The 20,273-nt window shown below is 36.8% G+C and overlaps 1 protein-coding gene across 2 annotated transcripts in view; it reads right to left on the reverse strand.

The window, feature by feature from the left end:
- rttn (rotatin) overlaps window positions 1–20,273 on the reverse strand; it is a 57,241-nt gene that overhangs the window by 22,724 nt on the left and 14,244 nt on the right. For both annotated transcript variants that reach the window (XM_052114583.1, XM_052114582.1), the window contains exons 10-25: window positions 20,083–20,198; window positions 18,777–18,947; window positions 17,970–18,182; window positions 16,122–16,234; window positions 15,884–16,010; window positions 14,649–14,774; window positions 14,252–14,368; window positions 13,828–13,967; window positions 12,983–13,154; window positions 7,525–7,624; window positions 7,037–7,125; window positions 3,968–4,085; window positions 3,090–3,186; window positions 1,995–2,060; window positions 1,433–1,624; window positions 386–625 (exon numbers count right to left, since the gene is read on the reverse strand). In XM_052114583.1, the coding sequence (XP_051970543.1) occupies window positions 386–625; window positions 1,433–1,624; window positions 1,995–2,060; window positions 3,090–3,186; window positions 3,968–4,085; window positions 7,037–7,125; window positions 7,525–7,624; window positions 12,983–13,154; window positions 13,828–13,967; window positions 14,252–14,368; window positions 14,649–14,774; window positions 15,884–16,010; window positions 16,122–16,234; window positions 17,970–18,182; window positions 18,777–18,947; window positions 20,083–20,198 (2,197 nt within the window). The remainder of the gene's footprint in view (window positions 1–385; window positions 626–1,432; window positions 1,625–1,994; window positions 2,061–3,089; window positions 3,187–3,967; window positions 4,086–7,036; window positions 7,126–7,524; window positions 7,625–12,982; window positions 13,155–13,827; window positions 13,968–14,251; window positions 14,369–14,648; window positions 14,775–15,883; window positions 16,011–16,121; window positions 16,235–17,969; window positions 18,183–18,776; window positions 18,948–20,082; window positions 20,199–20,273) is intronic.

Raw genomic sequence — 20,273 nt, forward strand, 5'->3', positions numbered from 1 at the left:
AATACAAAGCGCGTTGAAATCATTGCAATATTAAGATTGTTGTTTAATTTTAAATTGTCAGCAAAATCATTGCAAATAAATCATGAATATGTGATGTATGTCTTAATAAAGGAGCAGGGAATCTGGCGACATACAGTCATTTAACAAAACAAAAGTACTGTATTTAGTTTCCAGTAGTAACAGTGCCATCTCTGAGCTAAATTTTTTGCCAAAGATAAAATAATGTTCTGCTCTGTGTCAGGAATCTTGTCAGCTCATTTATTGTTCAGCGTTTTGATATGCAAGCACAATCCATCAAACTCATGCAAAGTCATGCCTGGTGATCACAAATCACATATCTGAGGTTATGAAACCAAACAAATCTATAGATCATAGGCGTACATACCTTTCAACAGCAGAGTGCCAGCTAAGGGTTTGCAGGATGCTTTTGCTGCTCTGAGCGGTGGGTTTGAGGGCTAGTCTGTCAATGAGGAGGTACAGGTGCATTCTAGTCACAGCAAAGGTCACAGCGCTGTGAGAGCTTGCGTCACGGACTGCATGAACGCAGTCCTGTAAACCAGATCTGATGTTGCTTAACCGCAAAACCATTGCCTGAGTTTCAGACAGCACCAGATCGCTATGAAACCTTAGGGTGAGAGGAGTATAGGGTTTGGTAACTTGTTTTATATTTTTACAAATACAAATAATTCAACAAAACTCTGTCCTGAATTTGTGCAATAGGTTTTCAGATTAAATCAGTAATAACATTGATCAATTCATTAAATGCAATAGGCTTATATAAGTAATTCATGACTTGGACTACACCAGCAACGACAACGCAATAAAAAGATGTGTCATCTACTTATGGTCTATGTACTATATGGGGTACCACATGACATTCGGTTTGTCTTTATTTTATCTTTATTCTTCCACCAGTGCAGATGGAACAGTGCATTTTTAAACAATGGCTTGTTATAAAAATGGCTTATTCAGTACTGGTTCTCTACACCCATCAATTACTCAATACTATTTATTTATTCTTTTTTATTTTTAATGCACGAACAGATGCATGCTTCTACAACTTGAAATTCTCCACAACATTAACTCAGCATTAAGGAAGCCAGACAGGTTTATGGCCAGTGAGTCTGTATTCATTTTAAACTTGGTAACAAAATAGCAGCAGAAATATATTTAAAAAGACTAATGTCCTAAACCGAAGTCATATGCTGTTAAAGTTTCCAAACATTGAGAGCAACCTATCTTAACTCTTAAGATGAACCAGATTTACTGCCTAAATCTCCTGGTGCTCAATACAATTTGTATGCTAATAAATAAAGGCTAACCAAAACAAATCAATAAAAGCACAACAAAATTAAATCAAGTGAAATTTTCAAAGCCCCTGAAAAAACACTCCACTTCAAAAACACACATACACATGAGTAAATTAACTTACTCTGGTACATCACTCCTAAAGCCCCTTAGATGCTCTAGCAGTCCATCTGTCCCAGAATACCATGCTCTGTTCCACGTGATCTGCAGTGCTTCCCAGGCAGGCTTCAGATTTAGCAGATCAGAGTATGGCGGGAGAACTGAACAGTATGGGCTCACTGCGTGGTGTGCAGGAGCTTGAAATGGCAGATTATACCTTTGAGAAGAGTTTGGGTAAGAAAATATAAGATAGTTTCATATGCAAATATTATTTAAAATAATATTAAAAATGAAAATTCTGTCATGTACTAATGTACTAAGCCCATCATCCTTGTTATTTTGTCATTTTGGAGCTTGAAAACCAAGATCCCTTGTCACTTTTGTTAAATAGTATAAGAGTGACCAGTACATTCTTCGACATATCTCATTTTGTCTTCCACTGAAGAATGTCTTATGGATTTGGAACAACATAAGTGTGAGTAAATGACACATTTTTCATGTAAATCACCACTTTTATCAGTTTATAGGTCAATTAAGTTGGCTTTTTTTAAATGCACAGTAAAAAATGTGTAATGTATGTGACACACCTTCGTATAACAGAGGAAGGCAGTGAGAAGGGAGACAAGCCTGTATCTGAGCTAGCTTTGTCAGTCCTGATCGGGAAACAAAGATACAAGAACCACACAACTCAAGTGTGATTATCAAGAAAAAGTTGTAACTTAAATTTCTGCTTAACAAAACAGATGCCTTGAATTAATGGAATTATATAGTTTATATATAAATAAACATATACAGTAGGCCTGTCACGATTATTAAATAATCATCTGATCTGGTAATTTGAGATTACCATGATTATTGTACACTTCATTTTCAAATCACATTTTAATGCCCAAATAACGGAATTTTAAACAAATATATCAACGCCATCAACAGAATGTTTGCGTTTCATTCAATAATGCAAAGTGCTCCAGCTTCACTTTAAACAGTCATCTAATGGCAAATATTCCTGCTCATAGCATGTTTAAAGCACGCAAAGTTAATGACATGCAGTGATACAGAGGAGAAGACGCACTCTTATTCTGTGGAGTGATAAAATATTTACATTAAATCTCAAAGGTTTTGCTTCATGGGAAATAAGGGCTCGTGGGTTTAATCAAGGAGCATTAAAATAATGTGTGAAAGTGAAGAAATTAGGACAGAAATATTTTACTATAGCATAATATAATATAGTACAAAATAATAAAATACATAAAAATATCTATTTATATCTAAACAACAGTGTAAATGTAAATTTGACAAAAATGTTGAACAAAAAGAGAGACATATTTGAAGTATTAAGAAATATTCCTATTTTTAAAAAAATGTCATGTCATTTATACGTTTTTAAAGCCTTAAAAGGAAATCATATCCCTACTTTATTTTTTCATTGATATATTTGAAGTTAAATATGTAAAATTACTTCTTAAGGTGTATGAAGCACAAATGCACCTTAAGAAGAACGAGAATTTACAGTATATGACAATTAATCGTGAAAGCCCTAAAAAGACTCAAACTTCATAGCCCTAAAACAGATAATTAATCGTCATAATCACAATTATTTGTTTGAAAATTAATCGTCAGCCAAATGTATTAATCGTGACAGCCCTAATATACAGTGAGATCATATAACAACAAAAAATTACCAAACATCCATGCGTGCTATTTCATCAAATAGTAGCATGCACATCAATGCAGCAGCCTCGCTCACATCACCCTTGTTCTCCTTTATTAAGAGAGATGCTAAAATGAAAACAACAACAACAACAAAAATTAGTTTCCTGAGCCAAACCACAATTATTTAAACATGTTATCACAGCAAATCATATGAATTTTAAATATTATATGTTTACTTCATTAAAACAATGATAGTTTAAACGCACTAGTTAAAATTTCCACATCTTGGAACCAGTGGAATAAACCATGAAAACAAAAACTATAAAAGGCACAATAACACAACTCATCCATAATAGATTTGAAAGTAAAACAAAACAAGAAAACTTAAAGAACAATTCAGTGGAGCCAAAAAAAATACAAATAATTTCTGTTTATTAGGATAAACTCCAGATGCTCACAAAGAACAAACCATTCACAGACAACATATCAGGGAGCTCTCAATTGAAAATGCTTCTAAATGTCTGAATGCTTCAAGAGGGACAAGCATAAATATTACATCTGCCATTTGTGCATCATTCTAGAGAACTGGAAGAAGAAGGTAATTTAAAAAGCTGTGCATTTTCAGTTAAAAGGAAGTACAAATGGAATTAAAACATAGAACAACTATGTGGTAATTTGACAAAACTGCATGTTACTTATCTGTGCTTGTAATGTTTAGTTCTGACTCCTGCATATGCATAAGTGAGTTACAGTATAATAATTCATGTCAAATTAGGATTTTGTGTATCCTGAATCATTTGGGAAAGAATCACAATGCATCTGTGAATCGACTAGCAGACTGATTTAATCAAATTAGGACAGCAGGGAGAAGTTTTGTTGCCGGCTTTCCGAGCATGCTGGGTTGTACCTTTTAGCAGCGTGATGAGAAGAGACGTCTGCAGGGCCAGACTGTGACGCAGGGAGGGGTCGGCAAACACCAGTTTCCTCAGCATGCAAACACTTGGCTCCAACAAGCAATCCATGCCCTACATAATGCAAACAAACCCAAATGCAACACCTGCAGTCACAACATCCGTTCAGATCAGATACACTTCTGCCATTTATAATGATTAAAACAGGTATAGAAAGATTACCCTATTTAGCACATGTTTCGTAAAGTTGAAAATTGAGAAAAAGAAGTGTCTTTCTTTTATTTATTTTTTTTACAAAAATCTGGTTTTGGGGTATAAAAGTTTTTTGGTATGTCCTGTATTTTTCTTCTGCTGTCTAAAGCATTAGATGCCTTTAATTTTAAAAGACTATTTATAACTTAATATCCATTTTATCTCTAGGTTGTCAGTTAAAAGTTAGCATGAATGACAGAGTTGTAGTTGAGAGGTTGGGGGCAATTGTAACAAATTAAGGAATAAAACTTGTATAACTGAATCAAGTCTTTGAAATATCATAATACATTATTAATACTATTCCTGAAAGGTGAAAACTATTCAGATGTTAGGAGTGGGCGATATACCGGTAGACATGATAAACCAGTAGAAATTTTCATCTGTATTTGCGGTAATGCAAAATCGCCTGTGCACTTCATCCTATTCACGTAAAATAGTTTTTTTTATTTAACTATCGATATATATATATATATATATATATATATATATATATATATATATATATATGATATGATATCTTGATATATTCAACAGTTAGTTCTGGTCCTTGAATCTGACCGATGGTCTCACACCATCAGCAATCAGACGTGTGTGTATCACTCTGCTTGTGTTCGTGCCATTCTAAACTAAAGTGTAAGCATAGTGCATATGTGTTAAGAGCTACTGTATGTGTCTCTTTTTACATGTTTTTTTTTTTTTTTACATTACATATGTTAGCCAGCAGGTGGTGTAAAATGATCATTTTTGTGTGTAATATGAGCAGTAAGTGAATCCGTGTCAGCCAGTGTTTATATACAACAGCTCTACGTGATTACTGGTATTACTACTACACTACTAAAGCTAGGAAATAGCTTTAAACGGCTTTAAACAAACAATTTCAGCATTTCGGCTCGTCACAGCTGAGAGACACAACAGACTGATTAATTACACAACTCAAGGCGCTCACCTCTTACCGGACTTTCCACATTGGAGAGGACCTGCTGTTTAAAATGGCGGAGGAGATTGCCGTTTCTATAGTGAAAGACATTTGTGCACTGCCTACTGTGAAATAGGGAGAAATACCCCCACTTGGACGCTATTTTTCCACAGAGAAAGTTGATCTCCAGAAAGCTGACAGCATCTTTGCTTGGGAGTGGCAACAGGTGTTCACACACGCACCATATCTATCTATCTATCTATCTATCTATCTATCTCTCTCTCTAATAACTTATTACAAACAACACAAGCCGTGATACTAATTCTGAATTACTAATGACGCATCATTTGGTTTGAACCAGCAATGGCAGATTCTGATCCGTCACATAAAAAAAGTAGTTCCATGCACAAATGCGTTTTTATGACCGTACTCAGTTTTTCTGAATTATTTCAAATTTACATGTTCATTGAATTGTTGTATATAAGCAATATCACACTCATAATCGTGCTATATTGCCCTACATCAGCACTGCTGTGATGGCTTGCAGCCACGTGCCATTATAATTTATTGATGTACAAAGTGCCCCCAAGAACTACAACATACTCCCCAATAACGGCGGCAATTGTTTAAATTCAAATTTATGTTTGTCGACACAAAGATTTTATTTGTACTATTTAGAGGTGTGAATCTTCACTAGCCCCTGACAATTCGATTATGATTCAAAGTATAACAATCAGATTACAAAACAATTCTCGATCCATCACAATGCATCTTGCCCTCCAATTTTTTTTTTTATCAATACACTCATTATTTAATAGTATTCAATTATTAATATAGAATTAATCAATCCCTAGCCTATAACTATAACCACAAATAACAGGCTACATTAGATATCTGCTTCAGTTAAGAGTGCAGATGTCAGCTTCTCCTTTCCACACTACAGGTGATAGTAAAGTGACGCAAATACCAGTGTTGCTGCTCAAGAAATCTATCAAGCACCATGTATGTCCAGACAAGCAAGAGACAGGCAATGAGGAAAATAAATAGAGTGTGCAAGAGGAGGGAAATGTATTGGGAAGCAGGAGACCAAAAATAATTAGAAAATAAAAAACATCACCAATGTCTACCGAAGCACTCTCATCATTATTTTCATTATCATAGTGCAATAACGAGTGTGAGCCCATCTTTCGTGTTATGAATAAACTATGCCATTGCTTTGTGCTTGAATTTGTGAATACATTTCGGGATCGTAATTTCAGTCTGGGACGACAGTCGTGTGGTTGATGCATTTGGTCTACGATTAGTTCAGTAGTGTGCGCTTAGATTTAGTATATGCACGTCTGACTATTTGTTTCTAGCATCTCACTCTGTCTCTGCCACACATATAAGTGGTACTGCACTGCTGTGGTTTAAATTGAACTCAGAATCTATTCCAAATGTTTGAGAATCGATTCAGAATTGTTGGAGAAAAAAAATAAATAAAATCACAATGTATCAGAGAATCGATTTATTCTCTCTCACCCCAGTACTATTAATGGTGGGACACACATGGGTTTCTTATACCAAAAGATGGCAGGAAGATTCATAGTAACCTGAGAGTTATGAAAGAAAATTTTGAAAATGTTACAAATGCCCTCAGTTTCCCCTATTGAATAAATACTGAAAAGTAAAATAATTAAAGGCAACTAAATTGGAGTCTTAGTAATAATCGGAAGAATTTTGACGCTGCGTTATGTACTGCGTGTCTGCGGAAAACCACACATCTGTAAAAAGCTATTTGATTGCAAAGTTGTTTAGAGAGGTGTTATGCCACTTACTTGACTGACACCATTAACTCAAGCTTAAACTAATTCCTACATGATAAGAGGCTAATGAAGAGAAAGAAAATGAGGTTTACCACCACATTGTTGTTGACACTCTCCATGATGAAAGATATGAGCGTGTCTGGTAGACCCAAGGCCTTCAGCACAGAGTGCATTGATGGATCTATAAAAAAAAAATGTATGAAATATATATATCAAGAATGCCTTTGTTTTGAACATATGCAGACAACACTGATTTCTTCTCTTATTTGAAACAGAGGATTTCGAATTTTTTAAGTTTTAAATCAATTTAAATTTCAAAGATAAAAAAAGTAATGTTTTCCTCATTAAATAGTTTTTTTATTACTTTATGAGATTAATATTCCTTTAAACAAATATGTATTAAATCATGTGCACTCCAGATGAAGAATCCAGTCATATCAATAACTTAATAAAAGATGATTCATTTTACATGAAGCTGGGCTGCTGCATGAGGGCTGAAATTTTGAGATCACTTAAAAAGCTAAAAACTGCTCATTTTATCTCATTAACCCCCCCTGTTATGGATGGATGGATAGCTCACCCTGCAGAATGACAGCCAACTGTTCAGCTGAAGATTTTCGCAAAACTATATCCACAGTTTCCGATGTGAGAATATTGTACAGCTTATTTACAGACTCCACCTTTTTAAAGAGAAAAAAGCCCATACAGAAAGATATGACTCTTTCTATATGTGATATAATAGAACAGGGTTTTTACGATACCTACAGAACAGCACAAATCATATGGTAATTACCACCAAATCTCAATACTGCACACTAGAAATTAAAACCTGAAAATGTTCATATTCTTTACCATTAACTACCACTTACTATAAGGGCTGCCAATCGACAATGTTTCTTTAATTGAATTAATTACATTGTATGGCGATTCATTTATCAAATGAATCGCAATTAATACTGTATATTGGTTGACAGACCTTCAAAGGTGTGCAATTATTTTCCAGTAAATGCACGGCTATGTAGTTCATTATTTTTAAATAATTAAACAACACGTCATCACCTATTCCTTACATATATACACATACACTCACCTAAAGGATTATTAGGAACACCATACTAATACTGTGTTTGACCCCATTTCGCCTTCAGAACTGCCTTAATTCTACGTGGCATTGATTCAACAAGGTGCTGAAAGCATTCTTTAGAAATGTTGGCCCATATTGATAGGATAGCATCTTGCAGTTGATGGAGATTTGTGGGATGCACATCCAGGGCACGAAGCTCCCGCTCCACCACATCCCAAAGATGCTCTATTGGGTTGAGATCTGGTGACTGTGGGGGCCATTTTAGTACAGTGAACTCATTGTCATGTTCAAGAAACCAATTTTAAATGATTCGAGCTTTGTGACATGGTGCATTATCCTGCTGGAAGTAGCCATCAGAGGATGGGTACATGGTGGGCATAAAGGGATTGACATGGTCAGAAACAATGCTCAGGTAGGCCGTGGCATTTAAACGATGCCCAATTGGCACTAAGGGGCTTAAAGTGTGCCAAGAAAACATCCCCCACACCATTACACCACCACCACCAGCCTGCACAGTGGTAACAAGGCATGATGGATCCATGTTCTCATTCTGTTTACGCCAAATTCTGACTCTACCATCTACATGTCTCAACAGAAATCGAGACTCATCAGACCAGGCAACATTTTTCCAGTCTTCAACTGTCCAATTTTGGTGAGCTCTTGCAAATTGTAGCCTCTTTTTCCTATTTGTAGTGGAGATAGTGGAGTGATACCCGGTGGGGTCTTCTGCTGTTGTAGCCCATCCGCCTCAAGGTTGTGCGTGTTGTGGCTTCACAAATGCTTTGCTGCATACCTCGGTTGTAATGAGTGGTTATTTCAGGCAAAGTTGCTCTTCTATCAGCTTGAATCAGTCGGCCCATTCTCCTCTGACCTCTAGCATCAACAAGGCATTTTCGCCCACAGGACTGCCGCATACTGGATGTTTTTCCCTTTTCACACCATTCTTTGTAAACCCTAGAAATGGTTGTGCGTGAAAATCCCAGTAACTGAGAAGATTGTGAAATACTCAGACCGGCCCGTCTGGCACAAACAACCATGCCACGCTCAAAATTGCTTAAATCACCTTTCTTTCCCATTCTGACATTCAGTTTGGAGTTCAGGAGATTGTCTTGACCAGGACCACACCCCTAAATGCATTGAAGCAACTGCCATGTGATTGGTTGATTAGATAATTGCATTAATGAGAAATTGAACAGGTGTTCCTAATAATCCTTTAGGTGAGTGTATATATACACACACACACACACACACACACACATATACAGTATAAACTGATCAGCCACAACATTAAAACCACCTGCCTTATATTGTGTAGGTCCCCCTCTTTCCACCAAAACAGTGCCAACACGTACCTCAGAATAGCATTCGAAGATGCTATTCTTCTCAACACAATTTTACAGAGCTGTTATCTGATTTACCATAGACTTTGTCAATTCAAACCAGTCTGACAATTCTCTGTTGACCTCTCTCATCAACAAAGCATTTCCGTCCACAGAACTGCCACTGACTGGATGTTTTTTGTTTTGTGGCACCGGAGTATATTCTATAAACACTATAAACACTTTATTAAGAACAGATGACAGAAAAGCAGTCTATGCGCATGTATGACACGCTGTTTGAGGCGTGCAGTCTCATGGAACACGTGCTTGTAAAAGTTTCTCACTCTTTCTTTGTTTTTGCAAGAACAGTATCGTCTATGAGTGCTGCAAATGACCTCAGACACCTCAGCTGAGGAGGTGCTTTGAGTTCAGTTCACTTTATTTCCACAGAGCAGTTCATTGTGACCATCTCTGCAGCCTACAGCCTACATCTGTGATTAAAACATAAAATAATACAAAAACATGTTCACCTCGAACCATGTATATTCATACTTTTTCATTTTGGTTGGAGTGCAATTTGAATTTAGAAATGTATTTGATCGTGAAGGAGGGAACAAAACAAATTTATTCACACACAATGTATTTTCCCAGACAACGAAATACAGTGGAGAATGCACAGATTAAGTAGTTTCTTTGCCAGAGAGATGTTGCCCTTCACAACTGTTGAAAAGCCATCTTTCAAAAAGTTCAACACACATTTTAATTGCAATTAATTTTTTCCAGTTTCATTTGAATTTTTTGTTAAAATAAAAACAAAATAAAGTTATATGTATGAAATCAAGGTGTCTTGCTTTATTGTGTACTGTAGGCTTAACCCAAACCCTGCTTAACGAAAATTACCCCATAGTACCACCTAGCTTCGAACCAGCGGTAATACTGGCTGATGTTCATCGGATTCCTGTGAAGTTTTTTTCTGCGACCAACCGACAAATCAAAACTTGGTCGACAAATGCCTTGTTGATGAGAGAGGTCAATGGAGAATGGCATGAATGGTACGAACTGACAAAGTCTACGGTACGGTAACAATTTTGGTGAAAAGAATATAATCTCAGAATGCAATTCTGAGATGCGGGTTGGTGCTGTTGTGGTTGCACGAGGGGGACCTACACAATATTAGGCAGGTGGATTTAATGTTGTGGCTGATAGGTGCATATATAGAGTTGAAGTCAGAAGTTTACATACACTTTAGCCAAATACATTTAAACTCAGTTTTTCACAATTCCTGACATTTAATTGCAGAAAACATTCCATGTCTGAGGTCAGTTAGGATCACTACTTTATTTTAAGAATGTAAAATGTCAGAATAATAGTAGAGAGAATTATTTATTTCATTGCCTTTAAATTGTTTAACTTGGATATAGATACTTGTCTACCTGTTTGCTCCAGCATCTTCACAAGGTCCTTTGCTGTTGTTCTGGGATAAATTTGCACTTTTTACACCAAAATACGTTTCTTTCCAGAAGTGCAAAATCTGTACATTATTCCAAACATTTGGCTACCAGTGTGTGTGTGTGTATATATATATATATATATATATATATATATATATATATATATATATACACACACAGTACTGTGCAAAAGCTTTAGGCACTTAAGATGTTTCACATAAACATTTGTCTTAAGATGGTTATTTATATCTTCAGCCTTAGTGTGTCAATAGGAAAAATACATTTTAGACTTGCAAACATTTCTTTTGCAAATAGAAAAGATTAGAATAGAAGAACAGAGCACTCTGCAAGAGATGGCATTGCCCCCACAGAGCCCCCCACTGAACATCGAGTCAGTCTGAGATTACTTAAAGAGACAGAAGCAATTGAGCCTAAATAGATAGAACAACTGTGGCGAATTCTCCTAGAAGCCTGGTACATTCTATCTGCCAACAACCAAGAAAAACAGTTTCCAGGTTTAACTAGAAGAATTGGGGCTGTTTTAAAGGCAAAGGTGGCCACACCAAATATTGATTTAGCTTTTTATGTTTACTGGACTTTTTATGATGTTAATTGATAAATAAAAACTATTTATGGCATTATTTTTGCTCACAATGCAACATTTTTCACATGTGCTTAAAACTTTTGCACAGTACTGTGTGTGTATATATATATATAAATACACACACATCACACCATGGCGCTTCCACATAATACAGCAAGAAAGGTAGAAATAGCAAAAATGCTTTGTGTAATGCTACCATCTGTAGAGTGAAGAAAAGACTTATGCATCATCCTGAAGACCCGTTACATATCTCATCTTTCCAGAGCTCCATCTGATGTTCTGTATGACTGTGAATCAGTCAATTTTAATGTTTTAGATATTTATATTGGAAAACAATCCAAAACAAAAACAAATCAAAAAAGTATTTTGTTGCAGTGTATAATGGGGTGAAGACTACCCTCTTTCACATTTTTGTTCACTTCAATCCATATTTAACTCACAAATAACAAACGCTCTCTTATTAATAAAGCTGTGAATTGCCAATTACTGCCAATTTTCTTCATGATAAGAAATGCACAGTGACATATAATATAATTCAATAAGTTGCGAGCCATCACGTCATAATCTGGCTGCATTAAGCAAGTAATGCTCGAGGGATGAGTGTCCCCGTGACAGTGTGTGCATCAGCCGGGTGCAGTTTCAATCTCTTCCCCTTAGATCGGGACATTCGCAAAACTTGGGACAACTCATAGAAGAGGCACTGACCGCACAGAGAAATGGCAGTTTCAGAGTTTGTTGTTATTTACATGATCTGCTTCCACATTATTTGAACTTTATTAAAGCTATAACGCATTAAATATAACTGCATTAAAGATGTAATGCCGGGGTGTTTCCTTTAAAGATGTCAAGAAATTTTGCTCCAGCTCCACATATACCACAACGAGAGTACTTTTGTATTTTTGCATTATAATTCCCTCATACCATGCGATCTACATCACCTGAACTGTTTGGAAAGTTTAGAGTGCATCTGGACTGTGAGCTGTGTAATTCTTCCTCTCCTCAGTCAGGTAAGAACTGCAGTGCTGCATGCCATCATTAGAGTTTAATGTGATCTCACGTTACGTTAAATGAGATCAAATGACTATTCGACAACGAAAATGTTTGCTGACAATTTTTTTTATTGTCGTCGTTATCGAAAACGTCCATTAATTGTTTCAGCCCTATTTGAAACTTAGAAAAACAAGCCTTGAGATCCCTGCATTTGTATTTGTGCTCAATCAAGCTGTGTTTGAATGCAAGAATTAGTCCTCATCTTGTGCTCACTGCTGTGGGTAAGTGCGGTTTGTACTCTGTATAAGATGTCCATAGCCTATACAGCTGAAATTTCGCTTACTGCCTCCTGCTGAAAACAGGTGGTACTTCAAGCTTAAATTGCGCCAATGGTAGGAATATTCCTTATTACTGTCAGGGAACATGATTAATTATGTAATTTTTTTTAACATGTTATTTTTTACATAATTAATTGCACTAAATGAATGTGTTAAATCGACAGCCCTAATTACTATACAGTGTTATCGTAAAAAAAACAAAAAAAGTGCATATTAATAAAAAATTGTTAGTTGAGAGGAAATGGCTGTTACCTTTACATATGACTTGTCTGAGTTATTTAACTTAACGTCCACAATTTTGTTGAGAACGTAAAGAGATGATAAAGATGACAGTGTTGAGCTGTCCAGGGCTGGTCTGGAGGTACTGGCACCCTCAGCGCTGGTCACGTGTGGTAGCAGTTGCTGGACTGCTGTATTCCTCACACTGAAAATGCCAAACCAAGAATGTGAGAACATAAACCTGTAATAATGCTGAAATACATTATTTAATGTCAAAAGGAAACAAGCCATAGGCATTGCTAGACCTTATTTAGGAGGGCTTTAGTTTAGGACTTTGCAATCAGCACAAACATTTGTGTGTGCTCAATGTGAGTACAGAGGCAGCACTGCACTAGTTTGAAGTGCGGGACTGTTTTTCTGCCTTTTCCCTCCAATAAAGACTTAGCATGATCCAAGTGCAGGCAGTAAAGGAGTATATTATTGGTTTGACAACCCTTTACTAAATGAAATGGTCATTTGAGTTTTATGTCGATTCGTGATTTAGTGAGGATCAGCGACTATTGAATGACTGAAGGAGAGAAGGATGTTGTTCATTTAGTTTGGTAATCTCGTTTAAAAAAGAAGAGAATGGGGCTGGATGAATCAGGAGTAAATATGACTAATGACATTACAGTTCGCAAAATGACAGATATGCTGTGTTGTTATTGGTAAGGAATGCTCTTCTGATGTTTAAACACTGCTGAAGTCTCTTAGTAAAAATCACTGAGAGCACCTTTAATAGTAGAACACTTTAAGGTGGAAGAATTTCTAAAATGCACAAGAGACTGCTTATTTTTAGACACTTTTGTACAGAAATCCAAATTGACCATTTAACTTACGTGTGGTGCTTGGTGAACAGAAGCCGGAGGGAGGCTCGTAGTCTGGCTGTTGGTGAACGCACCTCATCTCCCTTCTCGGCAGATGCGTCACTTATCAGCAGGATGCAGTTTCCCAGGGCATCCTCTGTGCCTGCATAACTCTAACATACAGTACATAAACGCAATAGGCTTTTTTTTAACGGTACATAAAACGGCAGACGATAGACTTACGAGCGGAAATCCAGCTGAGCACAACAATAAACAAACACACAATTCTGAGAGCAATTCACTAGCGCTATATTGACAGGACAAACCAATTACTGGGTGTCCTCAGGAAAAAATTATCAACCTTGACAAGATTTATGAATATTCAACACAAAATTGCAGCTTTGTGTTAGTGTGGGTGTGGAGAGTAACTGAGAGGAAAGAGAGAGAATGTCTGCACCTGTAATACGGGAATGACCGGGTAAAGTGCCTCATTAAATCTGCTCCAACTTGTGGTTGTCATCATCAATCCCCCCTTCAGCAGATAGAGGAGAATATCCTTGGCAGCAGAGCTCACCTTTGGAACACACATAAACTTAGTTGATGGCTCTATGATTCTGCACTTTAAACAAGCTATATCATCCAAATTAAGCTCTTAAGCTATACCACCTACAGCAATGATTCAGGGCCATTACCAATGTCAAACATTAGTTTAACATGACCTGACTAGCACATTAAACATTGAGCATGGCTACATTATTTATTAGCAAGAGGAGTATCGATATATATATAAATATATCTTCTTTGTGCATTACACTTGGTCTCGCTGGAAAGAGGAAGCTGAATAATGAAATAACCTCTCTTGCTTGGTCTTGAAGGCCAAACACACTGATCTCATACAGGACATGAGAGTGCAGCAAAAAATGCACGCTGCTGCAGATGGATGAGGTGGGTCTGGCCACGTTCTGAACTCCCAAAGACTCCTGTGGGGGTGAGAACAGTGAGATAGTGTGGCAATCTTACTTTCAATAGAGTTCATGGGTCACTTGCACTCTATGTGCAATGTAATAGAACTGCAAGAAAATGTAATAGTAATTTAATATAAAGTACACAATAGCAGCAATTACCAAGGGTTAGCAACACAGCCCAGCATTTTAACCTCGACAAAGTGCAGTTCACCAAAATATAAGACTCCCTGCTGACAATACCAGGTCATACCAGCTTAAGCTGGCCAAGCTGATCAGCCAATCAAATTTCCACACCTTTTAACCAATACATTTCCATGACTTTTCCATGACCTTTGCATGATAACTGGATAAAAAAATGTATAATAATTTTGATTCATACTGTTTTGTAAACTGAACATTTAAACCAATTTGTTAACTGTTTCGACTACTTAATTGAAAAGAACTGACTCGAAAGAATAATTCATTGACAAATCACAGTGGCTTGCAACAATTTTTACACTGCAAAAGATCATTATCTAGCACATTAAACATTTTAGAGCAGTGAAAAACTAGAAAAAATATACTGACTTGACAAATTTGAATGACTTTTCCTGATATGGACAACAAATTTAAAATTCCTGGTTTCCCTTATCTGTGGGGAGCCCTGACCGAGCCCTGTCCAAAAAGCTTTACTAAGGTGGACTAGCAGCTTAACTTCAACTAGATCCTGCTAGTAGTCCTGCTGATTAACTGACTAAACCAGCTTGGACCAGATAACGACAAGCTAGAAACTAGGGGTTGGCACAAGTATCTGAGTACTCAGAAGTGACAGCAATGATTGATCGTAAAATCACAATATTTGTGTCCCTTTTCAACATTTTGACCTTCATAATGGTGTATTGGGTGGTAGCTTGCATTTTGATTGGTTAAAGAGTTTTGAGAGCAATTGTATGCTGCACATGAGTACTTGAGCAGTCCAAAATAAAAGCTCCCTATTACTAGCTACCATCAAAAACCAGTTTCAGCTGGATTTTGTGGCGTTTTGTCTGCCAAAACTTGGTGAATTTTTTTTCTGACTGTCACTTATCTACAGGATCTTGCTCAAAATAGGCCCAAGCACCCAATTTCCAGAGAACATCTTGTACCTTCAAAATGCTCAGTGTGCAAGAGTAGGTTTCCGCCTTCACCGGGGACAGAGGATGAGACAAAAGCTTCAGAAATATCTTCTGACTCAATGACTGCAGGAGCGGGCTTGCTTGTGCAAATTTCCACCTACGAAGAGACACGACAGATTTTCATACAATGACACCTTTTCCGCAGTGCCAGACAAAACAGCAGATGTCAATGGCAGTTTTGCTGTTTCCATAATTGTGATCATCTTACAGGTAGGAGCAAATCTGGATGCATTCTTTCACCACCGGCAGGTGCTGATGGTATGGAAAAGCATCTATTGCTTGGTCAGCAAGCTCCAAGAGTTCATGCCAATTTTTATCACCCTGTGAAGAAATGTTTCAACTTTAACAACCCCTTCTTGAAATTTCAAATGAAGACAAACTATCTTTCAAGTTGGTTAGTCATCCAAAAATGTACTTAATTACTGAGGTAGTGCAATTTCTATAAATATATTATGGTTGGGAAATGTAATGCGTCAATTTCTGTGATTAATATTTTTTGTTTAAAAATGAACGCAATTAACGCAGTATCCATTTTTCTTTTTTTTTTTTACTTCCTGAAATTTCACGCGATTAAGATTTGTTGTTCCTGGCGTGCTACTTAAGACTTACAGGCTCCGATTAGGGTGGGGGCAGAGTTAGGGCATCTGCTCCCTGCTAGAAACAAACCGAGGCACATTTGTACAATGGGCAAAATTTCAGTAATCTTTTTCTCCACTTTCTGTGGCTAAAATAAGTTTTCGGGAGGTACATGATCGACTTGACTGAACATCCTAGCAGAGAAACTGATTGTGTGGAGCAGTGCATGTTTATTCATTACGTGCGACGCATGTCCCAGACATAATAAACACGGGAGTGAATTTACTGCATGGAGAATGGAGACTTCACCGCAAGCAGTGAACCAGGCATGTGAGAGATACGGGCAAGCTGCCGTACTGAATCTCAACTCATTGCCCGAAAATGTTCAATAAATTTCATTCTAACCACTTTCAAAAGCAATACCGCATGAGAGAGACCCAGCATGTGAACAATAGCAACTGAAGGACCTGGCAGCTACAGCCAGGTAAACTTGTAGCGAGTAGAGACTGAACAGAACCCAGAGAAAATAATAGTTCGCATTCTATTGCAAAAAAATTGCACTTCAGCATTCTATGTTTTATATTTGTATGCATAGTGTCTAATTAAGTTTCTCTTGCCAATAAAGTTTGACATGAATTGAATCTGCCCATTTGATCCTATTATTTAAAACAAATGTTTTTTTACCCAAATTTTTATTACAGCAAGTCCACTTATTTTATTAATCTTTTATAACTATACTTGTATTAGAGATTAATCTGTGTAAAATGTGTCTTATTAACTAAAAATTTAATTTTAACATGTACATATTTAATAATTAAAATAAATGATGATTAATACATTTCTTGCAATTTCTTTACACAAATTATAAAGTAAATATTTTTATGATGATCTTTTACTGTTTGTTGTGAAGTAACATGTACCATAATTGAATTGCAATTAATTGCGAATAAATCACAGAAAACTGTGATAAATTACTTAAATTCTTTTAACTTTAAATTATTGCTTCCATCCAGTGCTGGGATGCTGTTTGAAATGAACTCTCATGTGACGCTCATTCCTCTGCTGTATACAAAGAGTGCGCTTCCGAATTCTCACGTGAACGCGCCATAGCGTTTATGTTAATGATGCGTCGACTACTGGCAAAAAGCTATTTTTTAAAGTTTATAAAGTTTTAGTTACGATTTGTTTCTTACACCAACCTATCGATTTGCTTCAGAAGACATGATTGACTAGAGTCGTGTGGATAACATTTATGCTGCCTAAAAATGCCTTTTGGACCATCAAACTCATTTACTTACATTACAAGGGCCTACAGAGCTTCAACATTTTTCAAAAAATCTTAATTTGTGTTCTGCTGAAGAAAGACAGTCATACACATCTAGGATGGCATCAGGCAGCGTAAGTGAATTATGTGAGAATTTTTATTTTTGTGTAAACTATTCCTTTGAGGGATTCTTTCTTAAAGAGTTGCAATTGTTACCTCAGCCAGAGCATCCTTTAGAAAGGTGCATGTAGCCTCCATGCAGTTAGAAGCACAAGATACTCTACGATACAGGCTGTATCTTTCAGAACAAGCCTGCTCCAAGTAAGCCACTGCTGATTCATGGATACTAGGGTATGCCACACTGAAGGATGTATCAAGACACAAGAGAAATATGGCAGCCACTGTACTCTCTGGAATGTTATCTCCAGCCTGTGTGTAACAAATAATAAATAATTTAGATTACAAGTTAGGTTTTTCAATTTTAAAATACATTTCCTATCCCATCTTAATATGCAGAGATGACTATAAGTAATCCATTTGTAGGTTGATTCCCCGAAAATGTGTAACACTGTGATTCTGTGGCACTATCAAAACATTGCAAAGTTTGCTTGGGTATCCAAACCAACCCAACAAAGCAACATTGGTACTATCTGTTTTTCCAACCAATGGAAGACATGAGGTATTCAGAAAACCAATTTTATTTTTGCAATTTCATTTGGTGCAGACATAACATAATTCTAATTTAACATGAGCAAAGCTGAAATTAAAACAAGCATTAAAATAAATGCAAAAATAAAACACGCACGTACACTAAATTAATACTAATGATTTTGTCCATAATTGTAGGGCTGTCCTTAGGTCTCAGACATAACTGAACAACTGACCCTTTCACAGCCACTTCTGGTGAGTTTCACACTCTCATTTGTATTAATAATGACTGTGAAGGACACAGCCATATGTCCATTAGCAACGGCAGCATGGCTTATTAATGTCTAAGAATAGCACAGTCATATGCTCACTCACCTTCTCCACAGGTAACAAGGTTTGCAGGAGACGGATGGTGAAGATCCCAGTGCCCACGAAGGCCATTCTATGGTGGATCAGAGATGAATCTGATTGTTCAGAGGATGTCATACCATGATGGTAGCAGATAACATCTCCCAGTGTCTCTATACAAGCCTGTAATTTCTCCCTCTTTTACCAGACAAAAAAGAAAGGCAATAGTCTGTGAGGACTTATTGATCATAGCATATTCCTGCCAGCAGGGGGCAGCAAGAGTCCTGTGCATTTCAAAGAACGTTTTCAGATGAATGCAGTTTTCAAGATAAAACGCCATGAGCGTGCATTAAAGATCAATGAGGTAGAGAGTCATGCCTTGAAACATACATAATTATGTGCAGCAGGGTATGTTCTCATAAGTATGCACACATAAAACACAATGAGTGCATTTAAAAAGATTTCTATGGGCAATAAACATTGCTGAAAGAGGCAACTTTGAAAATCCATGCAATGCAACCTACTTAATTTTAAGCTGAATGAGACCAGGTGAACTTTACAACATTATCTTGCATAACGATTTAATGTGCCTCTGTTTGATTGGTAACACTTTACAATAAGGTTGCATGTTAACATCCATTAACAAAATTGTCAAAGGTTGTTTTTAATCCATGTCTATTAACTCTGAAGCCATCTATTTGCTAGTTTAGTGCAAGTTTAAAAAAATGTATTTTTAGCATATATAGTAGACATTTAAAATTTGCAGTCTTACTTTTTCAGGAAAGCGGACCAACAATATTGATGACTTATCCTGTACTACACAGCTTTTTGTCAACTCAGATGCTCTCAGATGGCTACTGATAATACATTTCTACACATTAGTTAATATTATTATATGTTAACATTAGTAAATGTATTGTGAACACAGACTAAATATAAACAAAAGTATACTTAAAAAAATAACATAAAAAACTGATTTTTCATTGCTAATGATACCGAATGCATTAACAAAGGTTAACCAATTGAAATATACTGAAAGTGTTGTCATACTATTAAACTGATACAAACATTTGATCCAGATATACCAATGTATTGAATTGAGGTCAGGAGCAAACAGGGACTTCAAAGTGGTAAAACTGGCCTGAGACACAACTGTCATGCCATGATTGATTTGAGCTGACAGCTTAATGCTCTACAATGACCATCTGTCTCTCAGAGCAAGTGGAGTGGGTGAGACTGAGAGGCAACAGGTGTGTGTGTTTGTATGCACTAATGCAGACATCAGCCTCATGGTTGTGGAAGTGCAGTGTGGAGGGCTGTTGAAGATACTTGCCAGCTCTGATGCAGCGAGGCTGTGCTCGTCCCACACCTCGGGGGCAACGCTGTCTCCCAGAAGCCTCTGCGCCTCTGCCAGCAGCTCCAGTGCCCGTTGGAAAACCTTCAGGCTGTCTGATAGGATGGGTATGTGATGAAAAAATTTTATATAAAAGAGAAAAGGGTTGTCATGAGTATCAGTACTTTGGT

The sequence above is a fragment of the Xyrauchen texanus genome, chromosome 42 (genome assembly GCF_025860055.1).
Source record: "Xyrauchen texanus isolate HMW12.3.18 chromosome 42, RBS_HiC_50CHRs, whole genome shotgun sequence".
In the NCBI taxonomy this organism is placed as follows: Eukaryota; Metazoa; Chordata; class Actinopteri; order Cypriniformes; family Catostomidae; genus Xyrauchen; species Xyrauchen texanus.